Raw genomic sequence first — 21455 nt, 5'->3', positions numbered from 1 at the left:
TCGGAACAAAAAACTAAGGACATCACAGTTTTCCAGGACTTTCTGGCTACTTTATCTTTTGTGTATCAGGAGATAAAAACACAGCCAGTCAGAAAGAATGAGCCTGTTTATTAGCCCTCATGTTAATCATCATCATCATCCATCTTCCTCTTCCTCGGCCACCGACAGTCTCGTGGCTCGGGTTCATACACAACTCTATCTGTCAATAGAATCTAATAGAAAAATCTGCAGGTTACAGTTAGGACGTCTGTCCATTAGAAAAACAACAGAAACCATGAATCCAAAAAGCTCCCCGTCACCCCTTCAGGATGGGGGGTCGGGACTAGGAAGATCTAAACCGGAGTGGACGGGTGATGTCTTGTCCAGTCCTGGTTCTGGAACGTTGGGAGGCTTGGTGTGACCTCGCTGACCAGTTGGTTACTGGTTTAGACCCAGTGCAGGTCCTAACAGTCCACACTGAGCCTGGAACTGAACAACAGGCCACCGTCCACTCTGGTGTTTTTTGATTATTTTTCGGGGGGGGGGGGGACCCCTCACTACAGCTCTCCTCGCCTCAGAGCCGCCATGCTAACGAGCTGTGGGACTGTTCAACACGCCTGTGACGATAACGCTCAGCTGTAATCACATGGTCCGATTACAGACGTGTTGAAAAATGAGCACAACAACTTGTTAACGTAGCGGCGTCCAGACAGACAGACAGAAAGACAAGGAGAAGAGATAGAGACAGTTAGCCTAGCAGTCTTGAGAATATAACACATACTCAACTTCTCTTTGCAAATCGGTTAGACACAACATGTGAATTAAACAATCTCATTTTTAACAGGATAACAAAGTACATTTTTAACTGGAGAACACCCGCCAGAGTGGAAATTTACACAAACCATATTATCTTATCGACAAACTGAATATTCATAACTGGATGAACAGATTTAAATAGACCCCTGTACAGGAGAACTCATTATTATCGTCGTCATTATTATTATTATCGTCATCATCGTCACACATACAAGAAGCAGAACCACTGATTCAATATTCAACTCAACAACAGCCAGATCTCCCTCAACGCAAGACAAACCTCTCTGTGGTCTGACACACACAACGCTCAGCCAACAAACACACAACGTTCGGCTAACGCACAAAAACACACACCAGACAGACAACGCACAATGCTAACAAGCATACAGCTAAAGCTGGAAATGGACCTCTACAAAGGGTACACGAACGCCTCTGTGAATTTATGCAAAGGAGGTTATTGTGGGTAACTGTACGCTGACTCAAGTCTTCCAAATCAGAACAACGTGCGTTAAACGAGCCAACTGGTAGATCCAACATCCTGTTGGGAGGTGCTTTCGCCAACCTAAATGTTCAAGAAGCTTAATCCAGCCTTAACGTACACACCGTTCAGCTAACTCACAAGATTAGCCACACATGTTCACATCACACAGTTTAGCTAACAAACATTCAGCTAATGCTGCATTCACGCCATGTCGGGAGAATCGGGGACAATTTGGGAACGCCGATATATTATTCAAAGATGTTCACCCCTCTGCTAGCCATGTAGTTAGACCAGATGGATTTTAAGCCTAAATTTGCTATTTTCAATTGTTTTACATTATTACCGCTGTTCTGTTAGCAAGTAAAATTAGATGCAAACAGCGCATAGATTTTATTTTTATTTGTTAATTAGCTAAATGGATTATATTAGTGTTTATATTGGGTTTTATTTAGTGATCAGTGAAAGTTTTCTGGAGACACTTTGTCACCGGTTTGCTGACAGTTGTGTACATTTTTCTTTGAAATGGGAGATATCTTCAGAAATTCACAATATCTCCGGCTTGGAATTACAACTTGGAGTCCGATGTGGACGTTTTTTCTCGCTGGCTATTTACAGTCTATGCAATATGTCGTGAGAGCAGCATGATGCAAGTTAAGTTAGCGCACATGTCAACAGCTAACAGCGACACATTCTGCTGACACACACACCAAAACCACCATTCACTCAACTAACAAAAATTAGTAACGCGCATGTTGACTAAAAAAATACCCACTGTTAAGCTACCTTTCAATGCTAACACCGCTTAGCTAACACAAACACATATTGTTCAGACAACAAATCTTTTAACACTTAGAGACATCTTTCAGTTACATTCAGCTAATAGGCACCATTTAGCTAATAAAACACAGCTAACAAAAATCACTTCAGCCACCACATTCGTTCTGCTGACAAACGCACCATACAGCTAACAGAAACAGTTCAACCACCACGTTCATTCAGCTAACACACAGTTGAGGTAACACACATCTTTTTGCTAACAAACATTGTTCAGCTAACACACGTTTAGCTAACTTGTGCGTTCAGCGAACACGCTCGTTTACCTAATACATCTCTAATAGAATCGATAACTTCATTGTTCAGCTCCTAACACTTCTTCTACAAACAAATCGGCAAAGTAGAAATGCAGAACTAAGTTACAACAATAATAAAGTTTCACTTTGTAAGAAAATAGTAAATTTCCCCCCTTTTTGTAATGAAAGTTGAGGCAGGGAAACACGATGTCGGCTGGAGGTTAGATCCTGTGGAGGACACAAAGTGTTTGACCACAGAGAGATCTGGCTTTAGACAACGCAATATAAATCGTCATTTATTCATCATTACATCATAAAAACTAAAGAATCACTATAGAGATACAGGAATAAGAACTATCATCAAACCAAAAGAAAACAATAAACGCGTCATTGCACCTCCAAGATGGCGACTAAACAGGTAAAATTAGATCAAGAACAAACAGACCCAGCGAGCACAAATTTAGTACAAAAAACAGTTTTGTCTCTGACGGTAAAACATTAAATTTCCATCTGACGCTATTAAAATATTTCTATGCCAAAATAAAAAAAAACAAAACTGAGAGTCACACACAATCTGTCGCATGCTTTAAAACATTATCATAAACAAAATAATAATAATAATAATAATAATAATAATAATAATATCTGATTTTCTTACTCAAGACTGCTAAGCCTTATACCGTTTTCTTATTGGAAAATAAAACTAGACAAAATATAGATTATACTGGATTTTTTTTGTTCAAAGCCACACTGATACATCTTTAAGTTCAAGTTTGATAAAAAACAAAACAAAAAGAAAAACCAGGTCTACACTGTGGAGAGACCAGAGGCTAGTCCAAAAAAATCTGCCCGACAAAATATCAACTTTGTAAGGTTAAAAAACAGAAAGAAAAGAGTTCGTGATTTTTCAGTTAATCCTTAGTTTTTCTCTACAAAAGGAAGGAGGAAGCGGCAGAGCGTTGCTAGGAAACCCCGATTCGGTTGCCGTCGGCGACCATCCGAGGCCTTGACCGGTGACGGAGGAGCCTCTAGTGATCCTAAAGAGACAGGAAATGACATCACTGTTCAGTGTTGTTTACAGGTTGTGAGGTTTAAATTCCTCCCTGATGGTTCCCGGACCAGCAGAAGGTCCTGTTTCAGCACCCGTCTGATGTAAACTACAAACCAGAACCTGTAACAGGTGAACTACAGGTAAGCTGGCAGGTTCCTAATCCGCTTCCTGTGTGTTACCTGTATCTGGGCGGGGTTCCACAGGTAGGGCTGCTGTCTGTAGTATTCTGCTAACGCTGCAGTGTAGTCTGGCACCGAACTCTGCTGAGACGACTGACCTGCAGATACACAGAAGAACATGAGGACACATCGACGTCTCTGTTGCTGTTTGAAGACCTTTCAGACGTTCACACATTAACACATCATCACCTTGAAGGTGAACGGCTTATTTTCACATGCAGCAGTTACAACAGGATCCGCGTTTGTGTCTCCTGATGGATGAAGTCCAGTATTCTCTCTCTGCTAGCTCTGTTTCTGGTCTCTGTAGCTGCTAAATGCTGCACTATGTCCAGCAACTGGTCTCTAACTGAGTCTGTCTGCTGTCTGTGAACCAGGTCAGATAAACCAGGACCTGAGAGTGAACCAGGACAGATAAACCAGGAGCTGAGAGTGAACTAGGACAGACAGACCAGGAGCTGAGAGTGAACCAGAACAGATAAACCAGGAGCCGAGAGTGAACCAGGACAGATAAACCAGGAGCCGAGAGTGAACCAGGACAGATAGACCAGGACCTGAGAGTGAACCAGAACAGACAGACCAGGACCTGAGAGTGAACCAGAACAGACAGACCAGGACCTGAGAGTGAACCAGGACAGATAAACCAGGACCTGAGAGTGAACTAGGACAGACAGACCAGGAGCTGAGAGTGAACCAGAACAGATAAACCAGGAGCTGAGAGTGAACCAGGACAGATAAACCAGGAGCCGAGAGTGAACCAGGACAGATAGACCAGGACCTGAGAGTGAACCAGAACAGACAGACCAGGACCTGAGAGTGAACCAGAACAGACAGACCAGGACCTGAGAGTGAACCAGGACAGATAAACCAGGACCTGAGAGTGAACTAGGACAGACAGACCAGGAGCTGAGAGTGAACCAGAACAGATAAACCAGGACCTGAGAGTGAACCAGGACAGATAAACCAGGACCTGAGAGTGAACCAGGACAGATAAACCAGGAGCTGAGAGTGAACTAGGACAGACAGACCAGGAGCTGAGAGTGAACCAGAACAGATAAACCAGGAGCTGAAAGACACCGACACACTGTCAGCTCAGACGTCAGTTATAGAAAGATTCATGGGAGCCGCTTTAATGACTTTTCTGTTCCCGACATGAAACAAACAGCAGCTGTCAGCGTCACTGATCTCAGCTCAGTGTGTCCGTCCAGTTTATTTTTGAGCTCAAGTCCGACTTTAACTGAGCGGAATCAGAGATGTTTGGGGCTCTTTTGGGACCACGTGGTTCATTTCTCTCCAAGCGTCTTTTGGCCGTCAGGTTGTGACTGTCGGTTGTTTACGGAGGCCTAACCTCCACCGGGGATGCTGGGACATGCTCGCCCCAGTTTTCTTGTGAATTCCACATTTTCTCTGACTGCAAGGAGATATTGTTTGACTTTTTGGCCCTGGGCTTCGCCTCTCAGGCAACACACAGTCTGCCCTGTCTTAGTGGTGCTGGTTGTTGGGGCGGTATGCAGGGCTGATTAAAGTCCTTTCACCTCCTTTGCATGTTTTTCCAGTAACTGAAAAAAATGTTTTTTTATAAATCTATTTTAATGTTAATCTATTTTTTATTTACAGTGAATATCCTCTAAACACACACACTAGAGTTGAAAATCAAGCATATATCTATCTAGCCTACATTTTCTGTTACACTGAATGGACCGCAAAATCACAAATAATCAAAGAACCAAGCCACACCCTCATGTTTAATATCCACATTCTTTGCTAAACTTTGTTACTGGAAGAACAGACAGACAGACAGACGGACGGACGTCGTACTTTGTTTCTTGTAGTAGTCCTCCCAGGCCTTACTGTAGTCTGTCATCAAGCTCTGAGGCTGGTTCTGCTGACCTACAAACACACAAAACCAGACAGTAAGTCTGACAGTGTTTACACTGAGCTTACTGGATCACCTCCACCACTCAGAACAGACAGGAAGTTCAACCAGTCCACGTAAACTAGCTTCAGAACAGCTCTTGGGATTAAAAGTCAGAACATTTGCTGCATAGTCATTTGTTTTTGGCGGCCTGGTGGGACGACTGTGTTTTCAGACAACACGCTGCACGACTGACATGAAGTCCGTGAAAGGACCGAGTGGAGGCTGAGCAAAAACATCTGATCCCAGGTCTGTACTGTACTTCATAAACACCCAGAGACAAAAACCCTTAAAGGTTCATTTATTGTACAAAGTATTCCTGTAATTTATTCCTGAAGTGCTGAATGATCCTTTACTGGTTAACACAGAGCAGAGAGGTCCAGTGGCTTCCTCCTGTCTGCTGGTCAGTGATCAGACTCACAACTTCAGAGAGTTTCTCTCAACTAAACAGACGACAACCTGCTCCAATAGAACCTGTGTATCACCCAGCTGTGTGTGTGTGTGTGTGTGTGTGTGTGTGTGGACTTGCCTAGCTTCTTATAGTACTGCTCCCATGCTTTAGAGTAGTCCATCTGTCCTGTCTGAGCCATACTGTGACCTACACACACACACACACACACACACACACACACACACACACACAAACAGAGTCTTAACCGCTGGACTCAAACCAGTGTGTGTGTGTGTGTGTGTGTGTATCTGCATGTGTAGGTGCACACCTAAATACTGTCTCTACACTGTAAACTGGTTTGTACTGGGACACAAAGTGTGAACGAACTCACGCTGCGGTGAAAAGTGTGTGTGCGTGTGTGTGTGTGTGTGTGTGTGCGTGCGTGCGTGCGTGTGTGTGTGTGTGCGCGTGCGTGTTAGTTACCAGGGTCTTGTTGTCCAGGGTTCTGCCAGCTGGTCTGGTAGGTGTTTCCCCAGACACCAGTCAGGAAGGTCTGGCCGCTGCCACAGCTACACACACAACACACACAGCTCCATAAAACACACTCTGCAGGTACAGCCACTCACAGCAACATTCACCTGTTCACTCATGTACTTTCTTCATGACGTGGTGACATCTTTAGCTGCTATGACCCACAACTACAAACCAACCAATCACAATACAGCAGGAAATGGTGCCCAAGCCACTGTGTGATGAGTCAGTGTAAGAGCCAGTTTGAATATTGAGTTTATTACATTTATGTTTGTACCTGATTTAGCTACACAGACACTAATACTAATAATACTAATACAGCCAATGCAATTAATACAAATACAAGTACAGTATGTGAAGTTTATAGCTGGTCGTTCTGCTGCAGGCACGTGACGGGAGCCTCTGCTGCATGTTTCTATTTCCATCATAGCGCTTCAGTTCAGCCGCCACTCATCACAAAATCTGACAGCCTCAAATCAAAACTTGTGTGTGTGTGTGTGTGTGTGTGTCTTACTTCTGGTGTGTAGCAGGGCCCTGGGTGAAGGGACTGAAGCCAAAACCTCCATTACTCATAATACCTGAACCCTGAAGAGGAGAGACAAAGTAGAATTTATTCTGTTTCATCACTTTCAATCCAAACATTGAACACATTCCACCTTAAATCTGCTGCCATGTACTATTTCACATCAATATATTAATATCTACTGTGTTTCGAGTTTAGTGTTAAGAAGCGTGTTATTTATTTATTTAAGTCTGTTGGAAGACTTAATAAATAAAACACAGACTATTTATGAAATAAAAAATGCCACCAAATTCATCAGAACACCCAAAAGATCTGCTTCATCGAGGTTTATGTTCTGAGGTGTTCCAGTCAGAATCAACACTTAAGCCAGACTCAGTGATAATAAGTCTGGATTGAGACTTTACTGGTATGATGAGTTCAAACTGGCTGAGGTGCGTTTGTTTTGCGTACCCCGATCTTGTCGTCTATGAGCTGGCGGGCCAGGTCCATCTGCTGGGCGGTGCCTCTGATGGTGAAGACCCGGGTGTTGGGGTCGGTGGAGGGGGGAGGGTTCCTCTGGAGCTCCACATGAGCTCCAGACTGCTGGTTAATACTCTTAATGGTTTCTCCGCCTATAAACACACAGAGCGCATCAGAGCAGCATGTTGAACACTTCTGCATTCATCTGATTTTTAACTTTAACACAGCGATCTGTCCACCTGTTCTGGGTTGATTATGTTTTATGTGCCTGTTGTCTTAATTAATGCTGCAGGTCAGCCGGTGAGCTCCGGTCCTTTTCTTCTCTTAGTGAACAACAGAGTTGTGGAGGCTGATCTACAACAGACGCTAAAGCGTGGCTGCAGTCAGCTGTTGGTTGAACCAGTGTAACCAGTGCAACCACTCTCCTCCTGCTGGTCAGCAGAATATCCTGAGGTCATGGTCAGGACCTTTTATGAGGTGAAAGGAGGAAAGCGAACCGGTCTGAATGTTTTCACCCTCACCCTGTTTTCAATCTAAATTTGTTCAGACTTCATCAGACATGCGTTTTTATTCAAATCCTAAAAATCTTGTTTCTAATGTTTTATTTCTAGCAGCACTGTATTATATATATTTTTTTTTTATTTACATATAATTATTATAATAGTATATATATATATAAATAAAATAAAGTTGTGACTGCTGTTTTTCTATACTGATGTTTAAAAGGTGTAAAATGTGTTTTAGCCTACTTGAGTTCGTGACTGATAATATTTGACTTGAAAAATGTTCTCGTGTCTCCGTCAGCTGTGTTACATTCAAATTAGAGCTGAAACAATTTATTAATTTATTAGTTGATGAACAGAAACATATTAATGGTTTGGACTGATCTGCAAATATTGCACACCATATACATGTAATCATGAATTATAGTTACATTAAATATGTATATATTTTATAACATTGGGTTAATATGTTATACTGTTTCATTAAATTATATTCTATTTCTATATGGATACAGGCAAACACCAAGTCTCATTATTTAATCAGATTATATATTATTCTGGTGTTTGCTGTAGATGGTATCATGTTACTTTACATGTACTAATCTCACCACTGTGTTACTTCACCTGAGACAGTACTGCAGTATTCGCTGGTCGTGTGTACTGTGTGTATGTGTACTGCTGCCTTGTAAACTTGAGTTTAACTGCTGTCTCTATAGCTTCTATGTTTCTATTTTTACTTCATATACTTCTAATAGTTTATTTTTTACTCATTATGTCTGACAACGTATTAATAATTAGCTGACAAGTCAAATATTACTCCACACATTACTCATTAATAAACTAATTCTTACTTTGATTCAAATATGTCATCTATTGTCTTCTATTTAAAATCAATTTTCATTCACTTTTTAACTGAATCTGATACCAAAAGAATCAGTTCGTCTAATGACAACAGGCTTCAGTGAAAGAGTGTGTGTGTGTGTGTGTGGACAGTAAGACATTCACCAGTATTGTCCAATAGAAAGTCCTGACACACAATAGACCACCAGAGTGTGCGCACACACACACACACAGACCATATGGTGTGTAAACACTCAGTACTTGACATTTCTTTTTTCTGTTGCTTTTATTTTGGAAGCTGCTGCTCGACCCTCTTGACCTCCACACACACACACACACACACACACACACACACACACACACACACACACACACACAGGCTGGTGAATGGGTGATGTTTTTAAATGGAGGCTGAATGGCACTGATGGAGCTCTCATCCTGAATCTTTTACATTTGTTGTTGTTCGTTGTGGTTTTTATTTTGGGGCTCGAGCCACATGAGTCCTCAGCAGTTTACAGGCTGCAGAGATCAGAACACATTAAAATAAAGACAAAGACATTAAATCCTCAGCTGTTCAGCACTGACGACATTTAATAATAAATCATTCTGAAAATAAAGAAATACGCGCTCTACTGCGTCTCTTTACTGCGTCTCTACTGCGTCTTTGTTTTTTTTAAATACTTCTAATTCTTATTGACACAGTGCTTGTCTGCTGTGTGTTTCTGCACCTTTCTGTCTTTGCTGCTGTGACTTTACTGCGCTCCACTGCGTCTCTTTACTGCGCTGCACTGCGTCTCTTTACTGCGCTCCACTGCGTCTCTTTACTGCGCTCCACGGCAAAGTCAGTAGACTTCACCTGTTGCTTCAGTGTGTCAGATACATATTTAACCAACATTGCATATCTTCTGTTGCTATTTAAATAATTATACGATTGGACTCGTATCAGCAGATAACTAATATTAAGAGGACTTACCTTCTGTTCACACCATCATAACACTAACAAAACACTTTAATGGTCACAACATGAGAAACCTGACAGGGTTGTTCAAGAGGTTTTACAGATATCAGAGATTTGTGTGCCAGACTGCTGTCACAGGAGATAACACCAGCTGATTATTCCCAAACACAACCACATCAGGAAGCCAAATATCCATTTTAGTCAACAAAACACGCAGATGGGGGTGTGAATACTTCCCACAGATCACTGTGAAGTGGTCTGAAACAGATTCCCTCTCCTACCTTTGCCGATAACCAGGCCACACTTGTCAGCAGGGATGGTGTAGGTCACTTCCTGTAGAGGACCAGGAGAGCCCATAGTCCAATCACCACGACCTCTGACTCTCCCTCCCCGCAGGGCCGAGCCAAAACCATCACGCTCCTACAAAAACAAACATACACATAAAGTGAAGAGAGTACTGTGGACATCCTCAGAGTTCGGAGTAAACTCCCCTACCTGTGTGTGTGTGTTACCTGAGCGGTCTGGATGAGCTCATTGATGAGGTGGACAGCATGCTGACAGCGGTCTGGCTGACCCATCACCATGGCAACACGCTCAGGACTGATGCCATCATCTGGAGGACACACAAAGAAGTCCAAGGTCAAAAGGTGGTTGGGTCAACACCCTTTAATCTGAATCATACAGTCATAAACAGACTGGTTTAATCTGGATTATATTGGTGTAAACATGCAGTACACCTTCCTTACATTTCTTTATACTTGTGTAAACAAACTTTGAATTTAATTTATTTTAGTCACACAGACCTTTAATCTGAATTATACTTATAATTGCTTGGAAATACTAGTTTGAAACTGGATTAGATGTGACTGGATTATAATGATTTAAAGAAGGCAGTTTAAACTGGATTTTACTGGTGTAAACAGACCAGTTTTGATCTCAATTACACTTGGAGACAGATAGTTTTAAACTAGATCAGACTATGCTAATGCACCTGTTTAAAGAGACTAGTTTTAAACTGGATTGTCCTGGTGTGAACAGACTAGTTTTGAACTGTGTAAATCAAACACCAGTTTAAATGGGATACTTTTAGCAACTGGATTCAGACACCTGCATCATTCTGGATCTTGATAATTTCTCCAGTAATACAGTTTACAACAGACCAGTTGTTACCTGGTTTATCCTGGTGTAAACAGACCCGCATTATCTGGATTCACTGGTGTAAACAGACCTGCTTTAAACTGGATGCGGACCCCTGCATCATTCTGGATCTTCTTGATCATTTCTCCATTCCTGCCAATCACAATGCCAACAGCAAACCTGGGAACTGGAACCTGCAGAGGGACAGACTAGACATGAATGTACCTTTTAAAAAGTGATTCAACAGACACTCATACATGCTAGCTGCTAACAAATGCTAACAGCGTGTGTGTGTTTGTGGGTTTCGTACATCCAGGTTGGTTCCGCCCAGACGGGCGCTGAAGTCGTTGCGTCCGGATCTAAAGTCTCCGTCCTTCTCCCTAATCACCTCCAACACCAACTCCCTCGCTGCCTGAAGGGGAGGAGACAAGGAGACAAGGAGAGGAAACAAGGACAGGAGAGGAGGTAAACAATTAGATGTCAGATGCTTAAGTATGAGATTTAGCATTATCTGAAGTTTGTTTGTGTGTATACGTACTCTTGTACTTTTAAACCTTGAGGACATTTTCAAAAATGAGGACGTTTCTGTAATTTGGGGATATTATTCTTCTACCTCTTCAGAGGGCTTTTTGATTGGGTCAGACTTGGTTTTAGGGTTTAGGTCAGAATTACTGACGGTTTAGATCAGGGGAACTAAAGTTCGAAGAGGTCCAGTTAGAGAAAATGTCCTCAAGCAAAGGTCCGGAACATCATAATGTCTAACTTGCGTTGTGATTTAGTGTGATATATATTGAAGTAGCCTAGTAGTTATATCAACGTCTGCATGTCATCAACAACTGACTGTCAAATCAAATAAAGAAAGTACAATTCAAAAACACTTAACATTGAACTCTACAGATATATAATACTGTAGATATGTATAATGTTCTTCTCTCATTAAGTAAAAGAAGGGCTGCATTTCAAAATAAAACAGAGAAAATAAATAAAATAGCTTTTGAAAAATTGCGCATCTTAAAATAGTGTTTAATTTTAGAAAAACAAAATAAAGTGTAGCAGCAGCTCGAGTTTCCCTTTTTCTTTGTTAACTGTTTCACATTCACTTCACAGTCTCTCTCTCCGTGTCGTTCACTCGTCTTTATCATCAGTCACTCGCCTCTCACCTCTCTCGTCTGTCTGTATTCAGAGTCGCAGTGTTTATCGCCTGGAATGCACAGATTTGATTGGCTGAGTAGCGTCACGTGGGCTGGCGTAACTCGTATGCAATTCGTCTGTAAGTTTCTTGAGCCGCTGAACCAGCGCCGCAAAGACTAGAAAAGCTGAGCCGGTTAAAATGGAAGCGCCCCGTCAAAATTTAAAACCCCTTAATAATTTATTGATTATAGGTCCGGGTCCGTATAGGACGGCGTCTGGGTCCGGACTCGGACCGCGGTCTGCCTGTTAGTGACCTATGGTTTAGAGGGTTAGGGAACTATGTCAATGTCAAGTTTTTTGATTAGGGAACGTGTACCGAGCTGATGAGCCACCGTGACCGACACAGCAAGGTGCTGGTTCTCACAGACCACAGTGACAGCCTGTCGCCTGCAGCTCTTCATCAGCAGCTCTTCATCAGCAGCTCACTGTGGCTGTTTCTGTTTGTACTATTCATCCCTGCAATATTTAAAACTGATCTGCTCAACGAACATCAAACCTCCTGCTGCTCTGCTGGTGTGAAGACTCTAATGCGAAGCAGGGAAAATATTCAGCTTGTATGATGTAAAGAAATCAGCAAATGATACAACACGGCTGAGTAAAACTAAACTCCTGGTCACCAGCCCCACAGTCTCACAGGTTCAGTTCAGAGCAGGATCCAGCGTGGTTTGAGGGAAGAGACCGACCCGGGTTGGCTACAGTTCTCCTCCTACCAAGCAGGACCACATCAGTGTAAGCCAGCGTGGTTCTTGTGTTTTTACCTGCACTTTGTACGGGTCTCCAGAGATACGGAGAGGTTTGTCGGCTCCTGTCGGCATCGGCCCGTCCTGGATCATCATCATCTTCACGCCTGCTCGCTCCTGACACACACACACACACACACACCTCAGTAGTCTGTATACCCAGCAGTAGATGCACTTCTCCCCCCGCCCCCGTTTCATACTGTCAATCTCTCTACCTGCAGCTGTTTGATGGTGTCTCCTCCTCGGCCAATCACCAGCCCGACCTTACTGGCCGGGATCAGCATCTCCTGCACCGAGGCCCCGCCTTCCCCGTCACCATGGAAACCCGGGCCGTTTCTACAGCGATCCACAATTTGGATCAGCAGCCGCTTTGCCTGCCTGTACGCACAAACACGTCATTAGAGGCGGCGAGGAGGCGAGGTTATTAGAGGAGGTGAAGGTGGAGGTTTAGAAACTCACTCGATGCTCTCTGGAGTTCCAGTCAGGGAACATGGCCGCTCCATCAGACCTCCGCTGTCTGAACACACACACACACACACACACACAGTAAGTCAACATGTGTCCGTTATCTTTCTGAAATGCTCCCAGCTGGTTGGTCGAGTGTTTCTGAAAGGTGTCTAAAGTTTAACTACATTTAACTTTAAAACTTCAGAGTTAATTAGTATCAGTTTTAAAACAACGGACCAATCAGAGAAGAGGAAAGGCAGCAGCAGTCATCTCTTTGAACCAGCTGTTTGAAGAAGTCTCCTTTGACATGTTTGCACAAAGTAATTAACTTCCACAAACAAGCAGCGACACCAGAGTAAAACATGGAAACCACAACAAAGCCTGGACAGTCAGTCCGTCTCACCAGAAGCAATCTGGATCTTGCAGCCGGACTCCAACTGGATCCTGGTGATCTGTTCACCTCCTCTGCCAATAACTGGAGGAGGAGGAGAGGAGAGAAACTTTCTATGACATCTTCTTTCTTTTGTTTGACAGTTTACTATCCTCAATCTAGGTCAGGTGAAAAGGTTCTGGGTCAGCCATAAATGTTCTCAGGCGTAAAGCTCAAGGATCTAGGATAAGTAGAAGGTTCACGTGGAAGAGTTCTGGTTAGATTAATGGGTTCTGGCTCAGGTTAAAAGGTTCTAGGTAAATATGACAAAGGTTCCAGGACAGCTGAAAGGTTTGAGATTGGTCTTAATCTGGTTACAGGTCAGGTGGAGGGGTCTGTTAGGTGTCTTACCTGGGTTACGTGGGTTCTACACCACGTGGAAATGTTTTAGGTCAGGTTTAACATTCAAGCTAGGATCTATGTGGTGTTTCCCAGTTAATGCTTGTTTGCATAAACGACGCAGTTTACAACTTTTATTATTGCTGATTTATTAAATCTAAGTTCTAATGAGTGAAACATGATGCCGAATTTAGCAGAAGACCTCAGTAATATATAAAAAGCCTGTTCTGTCAGGTAGTAAACAATGTCAGTGTCTGATCCCAATAATGACGTTCTGCCATTATTAGGGTTAGGCTAATACCTCTGTCGTCTTCTGTCCTTAATATCTGGTGTGACAGCGCTGGAAGGCTTCTATGCTAATTGACAATGTTCTAGGTTAGAAATCAAGAGCAAGTTAAAGGTTCTAGCAGAGCTGGTGAGAAACGACGTTTCCTCCAAACAGTGTGAAACTTTTGAGGAACATTTTCCCTTTTTTCATTTGAAAATAACAGCGAACGCTCGAGTTACTCAACAGGGCGTTCAACACACCACCATTTCTGTTTAAATAAACGCTTTGCTACTTTCTGTCGGGGCTGAACGCAGCCCTGATCAGCAGGAAGGACTGAAAGGTCGGAGGTCATACTCACTGAAGCCAACCATCCTGTCGGGGACCTTGTAATCCTCTGTGATTACCCTGCTGCAACACACACACACACACACACACACACATTAACATCCTGGTCACACAGAAAACCCACAGTGAGTGTGTGTGTGTGTGTGTCAATAAGTGATTATGATGATGATGACTGTAGGAGGACAGATCTATAAACACTTATCTACTGTTACACCCCGACACCCACAAACTGATGCAAACAAGACTATGATGCTGAACACACGTCATGTGTGTGTGTGTGTGTGTGTGTGTGTAATCAATATGAAGTGTTGCAGTACCTTTGATGCCCCATGGCTGCTAGCTGGTTACCTACTGAGAGACAGAAAGAGATTAGACATGAGTGCATGTTTTGCTCCGGTATAAGTGATCTGATGGAGCTGCTGACAGAAACCAACAGTGAGTCTGGATTTACAACAAACCACAGAAGAAGAAACAGGACAGGTTCCACTTTACAGCCGCAGCAGCAAAGCAAGTGAGACTCAGGCTGGTATTATTCTGTTTTTAATTGTCAACAAACACAATTTCCCCCCAGGGATCTATAAAGTATTTCTGATTCTGATGCCATAAAAAGACGAACACGACTGTGTTTGAAGCAGCAGACTGAAGTCCTCATCAATACGTCTGCTCTGCATCACATGACTGTATGATCACATGACCAGCTACTGTTGAATGAAAACTGTAAATCAACGTCTTCCACCAACTTTAATATTGTCCAGCATCATTTTAGGGCAAATAACAATGATAAAGTATTTCTTCGACAGTACATTATATATGTGAGCTCCACGTTGTTCCTCTTAACTGAACCTTAACGTCACTTTCACTCTCCATCACCTTAAAGAAAAAAACTCCTCACAAAGAAAGTTTCATTTTTCAAAACTGAAACTCATAACACTATTCAGTCAAACATGATAACAAGAAGACACTCAGGCTTCTGGGAAATCCAAATACAGACTGACACACAGGAAAGTAAAGTTCTGGTTTCAAGTGGAAACTGAAATAGAAAATCAAACCAGAGTTACACAAATATGAGCAGATTCAGGACTTTATATCATACATATTTCATATTGTGCAGGATGTCTAATAATATCAATATGTGATATACATGAATATATTTAATGGAAAAACATGCTGCTTTATGTTCTAGTTCTACATGGAAAACGCATATTTAAGAAATACTTATTATTTCTGATCATTTCGTGAATGAAGGACTCCTCCTCACCTCCGTCCTCTCCTGGTCTCTTCTGGCCGGGGTAGTACAGCGAGGGCTCGACGCTTCCTGAGGAGCTGTTGAGGTGGGACATGGCTTCTCCGCCCATCTTTCCCACCATCTGACAGACACAGAAAGAAACAGCAGTAACATCTGGATATGAGGAGAGACAAACTCATGGCCGGACACGCAGCTCAAAGCTAACATGGCAGACAGGATGACGTAGTAGCAACAGAGCTAATGAACTAAAAGTGATGATACACTTAAAAAAAAGTAATGTAGGCCAAGTCATGTGACTCGAGTATCTGAGGTCTGCTAAAGGCATGAACATGTCAGACTGCAGCAAGTCTTCAAGACCAACAGGTAGAAACAGTCAGTCAGAGTTTGTAAATGAGACAATGAGCCATTTAAAGTGAGAGGACAACAGTCAGAGACCTGCTGACAGGAGGATGGAACCAAATGGTTCTGTTCACACTGTCAGAGCTCATGATCACTCGCAATGTTTTCTTCCTCCCTCCTCACACAAGCAGCCAATCACAGTTCACATGGTATCTCTGTCTACGCCATAGCCCCGACTGCTAGTCTTTAGTTCGTTTTTCTAAATGTTTGAGGAGGTGCACACCAAGCTACATACGTAGCAGCCGCAAGTACGATGAAGACCTTAATGCAGATCAATAAATCTAGCTTTACTTTTGCACTAATCCCGGACACAGTTATCAAAACTAGATAACAGTCACAGTGTGAGCGGTTACGCGACAGATAGCTGTGTTGTTTAAACCTGAAGAACATCTGACAATCTGATGCATCATCACAGATTGGTCAGGTGGATTTTTCTCATCAGCTTCAGATGTGAGAAACGTGTTTCAGGAGTCCTTTAGCTTCTTCTCGTCTGTCTATTGACTGCAGAGCTACTGAGTCAACAGCTCACACACAGCTATTAGCTTATAGCTGCTAGCTGACCTCACCTTGGCTGAGAACACACTGCAAAATACAGTCAACAACACACACACACACAGGACGACCTGAATCCCTTCACACCTGTTAACACCTGTACAGCCTCACTCTGACGACACGACTCAGGTTATTGTTTGAACAATAGGACTGATACCATATTATAATCTTCAGATGTGGACTGACACCTCTCTGAGGTCACCTTCAATTAGTAGGGAGATCCTTTGCATCAAACCAAGCGTGAACGTTTGATTTGACTGATCAACCAATCATCTGCCGAGCCGACGCGTCTCCTTATCGGTGTTACTGACGACACTTCACTCTTTAAATGCGCTTAATAGCATAGCTTAAGACTAATATCATGTTTTATAAAAATGTGACAATGTCTCCTGACGTCAGTGGAGACCAGGGCTGAGCCGATTAGTCGATTAATCGATCCACAGAAAAGATTGACATTTTGAAGATTAACTCATCGATTCAGTCTTTATGAAGCTAAACAGTGAAAAGATGCTCCAGCTTCTCAAACAGGAGGATGTTCTGCTTTTCTGTTTTATATCAGTAAACGGAATATCTTGGCATCTGAGAAGTTGTAACGGACATTTTTTTCACTATTATGACATTTCATAGATCAACAGATTAAGTGATTCATCAGAGAAATGATTGTCTGATTAATCAATAATAAACGTATATACACAAGAAGGCTAAAGAGGCTAGGATTCAACCACAGAACTCTTCACTGCTGCAAAACAAAGGATTAACGCTACGCCACACAAGCGCTCCTCGATACCTCCTCCAACGACTCCTGATGTTACAGTAACGTTCGTGTGGAGGCCACCTCAGATTTACAGTCAGGATGAACTCTGGGAACAAACAGGATCTTTGTTTCGGTGAGGAGTTCATCAGCTGTCAGTGTGTTTACTCGCGAGTGTTCCTAAAAGCTGAAACATGTTGCTGATACACGAGGATCTGCTGCTGAACTGGACTGTGACGTCTGAACACCTCAGTATTAATAAAGATAGAACGTGTTTGACTTGTTATACAGAAGTCGAATTCTTCCAGTTAAAACTTTCATTCATTGAAAAAAAGTCCTGATTGGCTCCTGAGTCTTACAGCCTTGTAATGCGGCACATTGTTTCAACAACAACCAAATCAATTAAAACTAATAATATTGCTTATTTAAGGGGGAAATGCACGTGATGCATCTAAGGTTATCGAAGTTGCTAGGTAATGTTAGCTTGCGATAGATGGAAGCATCATGTTGAACGTCACTCTTCGTACAGTGAGGCTACAGAACACTGATCTCAGACCTGCTGTTTTCCTGTAGTGCGTTTACGGTGAGATTTCCAACCATCATATCTGTTTCCAACAGAGCCGCTGCACTGTAACGTCTTAAAAATACTTAATAAAATATGTCCCCGATGCCATAAAGGGCTAATATGTAGCTATGGTTAGCCCCATTAGCTTAGCTATCACTAATCTGTTTTTTTTTTTTTTTCTTTTTTAAACGTCATCTTTATTTAACCAGGAAAACCCCATCAAGATTAAACATTTCTTTTTCAAGATAATCAAAAGTGAGGCAGCAACAACACTGAGGTACAAAACCTGAGCTCACCTGGGCGGATGGATGTACTGTTCAACAAGAAATAGTTCCAGCTTGCAACACAAACCACAAACCAGATGCAACATGTTAATCAGTGTTCTGACGCTGTACAGACTAAACCTGACTTTAACACACATTTCAGAGCGGTTGTTTGGTGATCAGTTTGACGGTGGTCACAACACCTGATTAATCATCTGAACGATCAATAATCTGATGACTTCTGAGACATTTTGGTCGCCTGTCTGCAGTTTGAGCTGCTCAGTGATCAGATTTTCCAACATGGCTGCTGCCAAACGACCTGTTATAAACTGTAGTCAACTTGTTTTAATATCAGTGACAGAAAGACATTTAATGAGAGTGACACGAGTTAACACAACGTTCACCTTCAACTACATCATTCAGTGTCTGCACAGTGTCAGAGGCTAGCTGTTTCCCCCTGCTTAGAGTCTTTATGCTAAGCTAGGCTAACCCCATCCTGAACACACAGACAGACTGAATCCATGTGAACCTCTCACCCTCAGACAGAAAGAGACTGAGGCCACGTTCAGACCGTCTTTCCGTCACCTATTTGAATTGAACCAGTCCTGCGACGCAGCAGGAGGCCAGCGCTCAAAACACAGCGTCAGAAAAGTTGAACCAAAATTTGCAGCAATGCGACGACATCCAGCCAGACGCTGCTTTGCCCAATCACATGCATGCAAGCACACATTCCTGGTGGACTGCTGTAACGTGAATGCTGTGTTTCTGCAGTTAACCTCGCGATCGTGGCGATAAAAGATAAATTAATTGCCGCTGTGAAAACTTTCTAGAGCTGTAAAATCCCGGGTCGCAGTATTATAGACCTCTGTGAGAGTTTTAGAGTCTGATAAACCTTCAAACTCATGGATCTGTTACTCAAACTGGACTTCTCGGATTGTGTCTCATGTCTCACCCCCTGCGTTGTTTTAACACAGGGCCGATTTCAGTCTGAACATCCACTGAGACCATTTCCCAAAATGTTGAATTGTTAGTGAATTAAACTCAAACAAACCGTCACATGAATCCGACTGTGTAGAAATCAGTAGTGTAATCTAGTTTTAACCAGTTTGACCAGTGTCTGAACGCAGCCTGCCAGTGACGGCCTGCAGAAAGACACAGTTTCAGTTTAAATAATATCAACACCTGCTCACAACAAACTGCACCTCAGGCCGTGTCTGCACATACAGAAACACCCTGCTGGGTCCCACTGAAACACACTGAGGTGGTTAAATGTCCTGTCTGTCTCTCTATAGGAAGCAGACACACCTCCACTCCGCTGTATATGGCTCTGAGGCTGTTGCATAACGCCAGCCTAGTTTCTAACCAACTTACAGTAAACAGCAGCCTATAAGGGGAGGGGAGGGGAGGTGGGGGGTCCAACTCTCATATTAACTGCTGGAAAGCGGACGAGGCTTTAACACAGTATGAACACCCGGGTTTCACCGCTCCCCCCTGGCCTGTTTAGGACAGTTTGTGGGTCATTAAAGCGAAGTAAGACGAGTTGAGTTGTTCTCGTCCTGCCTGGTTTTTGACCGTGTTTCTGTCTCGCAGCCCAACAGGTTGTCTGCCTCAGTGACACGTGTGGCCAAACTTCTGTCGTGCCCCCCCCACCCCCCCCCCCCCGGTCCCACTGCGCTCCCCTCCGGGTGACAGCTCCACAAACTCCCCCTAAACTAACTCCCGGGTCGTGTCAGCCCGGATAAAGTGTGCAAAACCGGCCACAAGTCCAACTCTGAACTGCTTTCCGAGCTAGTTAGCATGCTAGTGTGTGTCCGTGTGAGTGTGTGCGCGAGAGTGTGTTGACGGAGCGCATAAGTTAGGAGTAGCAGCAGCTCAACACGGGCGAATTCGAATAAAAGTGCTTTGGCTCGATCAAACCGGCCCGGTTCGGCCCGGAACGGATGTGTGCTGAACCCCAGTGGAGTTGTTACCTGCCGGGCCCTCTGTAAAACATCGGCTAGGCCGTCAGACTTCAGCCCCGGCTGGTTCATCGAGGCCTGTCCCTGCACCAGCTCCGCCATCATAGCGCCACTAGCTAGCCGTTAGCTGTTAGCTGATAGCCGGATTAGCTCGGGCTGCTAACTGAGCTGAAGCTGCCTTCAGAGAGCGAATAGAGGCGAGAGGTCTCACTCTGAAGGCTTCTTCAGAACCCACAAGGAAGTAGATCTCTGAGAGTGCAAATATTATCTGAGAAGAAGGAGATATTAAAGGTGAAAGAATAAAAAGACGCAGCGCCGAGGTGAATTAGACTAATTACAAACAAAGTCAAGGTGTTATTAACGTAAGCACGTGATTTTCTTTCCAGATAAAGATTTTGATGATCCAGTTTTTTTCTCTTAGATAAACTTTATTGAACAACCGTTTTTTGGCCATGAAATAGAAACACTCATCAGTACAATAACATATAAACATGGGCTGCGTCATTGAGAGAGACATGTAGTAATGTGGCGAAACATTTATCAGAAAACTAAACTAATAAATAATTACATGAATTCAATAATGATAAATAAAAACCTGCAGTCCACCCAGGAATTAAAACACGTAGTGTTTGGTCAATATAGCTACTGATGCAATTCAACAAAACCTGATAACAGAGGTTTCAGTTTTACCTGTCACCATGGTAACAGTATGACATATGGCGACACAGCTGAATTATTACATCTAATATCAGCTGAAAGTGTCACATTTAACTTCTTATATTTCACATCGGGCGAGGGGGTTCTGAGGTGTTTTTAATCTACAGAGTGGTTCATGCCGTTTATAGAGGATCTCTGCCGCTGCTCAGCTGTTGGCAACTCGCTCTTCTGTTTCCGCTTCCGCGTTCAGTCACGTGCTTCAACCAACCAGCTCCACAGGTGGAGAGCAGTGTGAACTTTGAGAAGAAGAGGAAGAAGAGTTTGATGAAGCTGATTTATCAGAGTTTAGATCAGCTGATGTGTGTCCTCTCTGAGGTCACTGTGATGTGTGTGTCACTGACGTCTGACCTTTGACCTCTGTGTGTTTGGCTGTGAAGTTGTTATACTGAGAGCTGATGGTGACCTCTGTGTTTC

The 21455-nt window shown here is 43.1% G+C and overlaps 1 protein-coding gene across 8 annotated transcripts; it reads right to left on the bottom strand.

Moving 5' to 3' along the window:
• Positions 1-88: 88 nt before the first annotated feature.
• LOC139283904 (far upstream element-binding protein 3-like) lies at positions 89-20436 on the bottom strand. 8 transcript variants are annotated; one of them, XM_070903983.1, is made up of 19 exons: positions 20337-20436; positions 15849-15957; positions 14908-14941; positions 14604-14653; positions 13612-13683; positions 13221-13278; positions 12977-13139; positions 12780-12878; positions 11141-11242; positions 10922-11039; positions 10206-10306; positions 9975-10113; positions 7384-7544; positions 6925-6995; positions 6363-6448; positions 6018-6086; positions 5392-5463; positions 3577-3674; positions 89-3383 (listed from the first exon to the last, which is right to left on the bottom strand). In XM_070903983.1, the coding sequence occupies exons 1-19, from the start codon at positions 20427-20429 to the stop codon at positions 3375-3377; spliced, it is 1704 nt and encodes a 567-aa protein (XP_070760084.1). In that variant the 5' UTR covers positions 20430-20436; the 3' UTR covers positions 89-3374. The 8 variants fall into 8 exon arrangements, with proteins under 8 accessions (XP_070760084.1, XP_070760088.1, XP_070760087.1 ...); XM_070903987.1 differs by having other exon boundaries at positions 10922-11024; XM_070903986.1 differs by having other exon boundaries at positions 14604-14650.
• Between the last annotated feature and the right edge of the window lie 1019 nt (positions 20437-21455).

Source organism: Enoplosus armatus, chromosome 4 (genome assembly GCF_043641665.1).
Source record: "Enoplosus armatus isolate fEnoArm2 chromosome 4, fEnoArm2.hap1, whole genome shotgun sequence".
NCBI lineage: Eukaryota > Metazoa > Chordata > Actinopteri > Centrarchiformes > Enoplosidae > Enoplosus > Enoplosus armatus.
The sequence above is the reverse complement of the archived record's forward strand: the minus strand, read 5'-3'. Positions and strand labels throughout refer to the sequence as shown.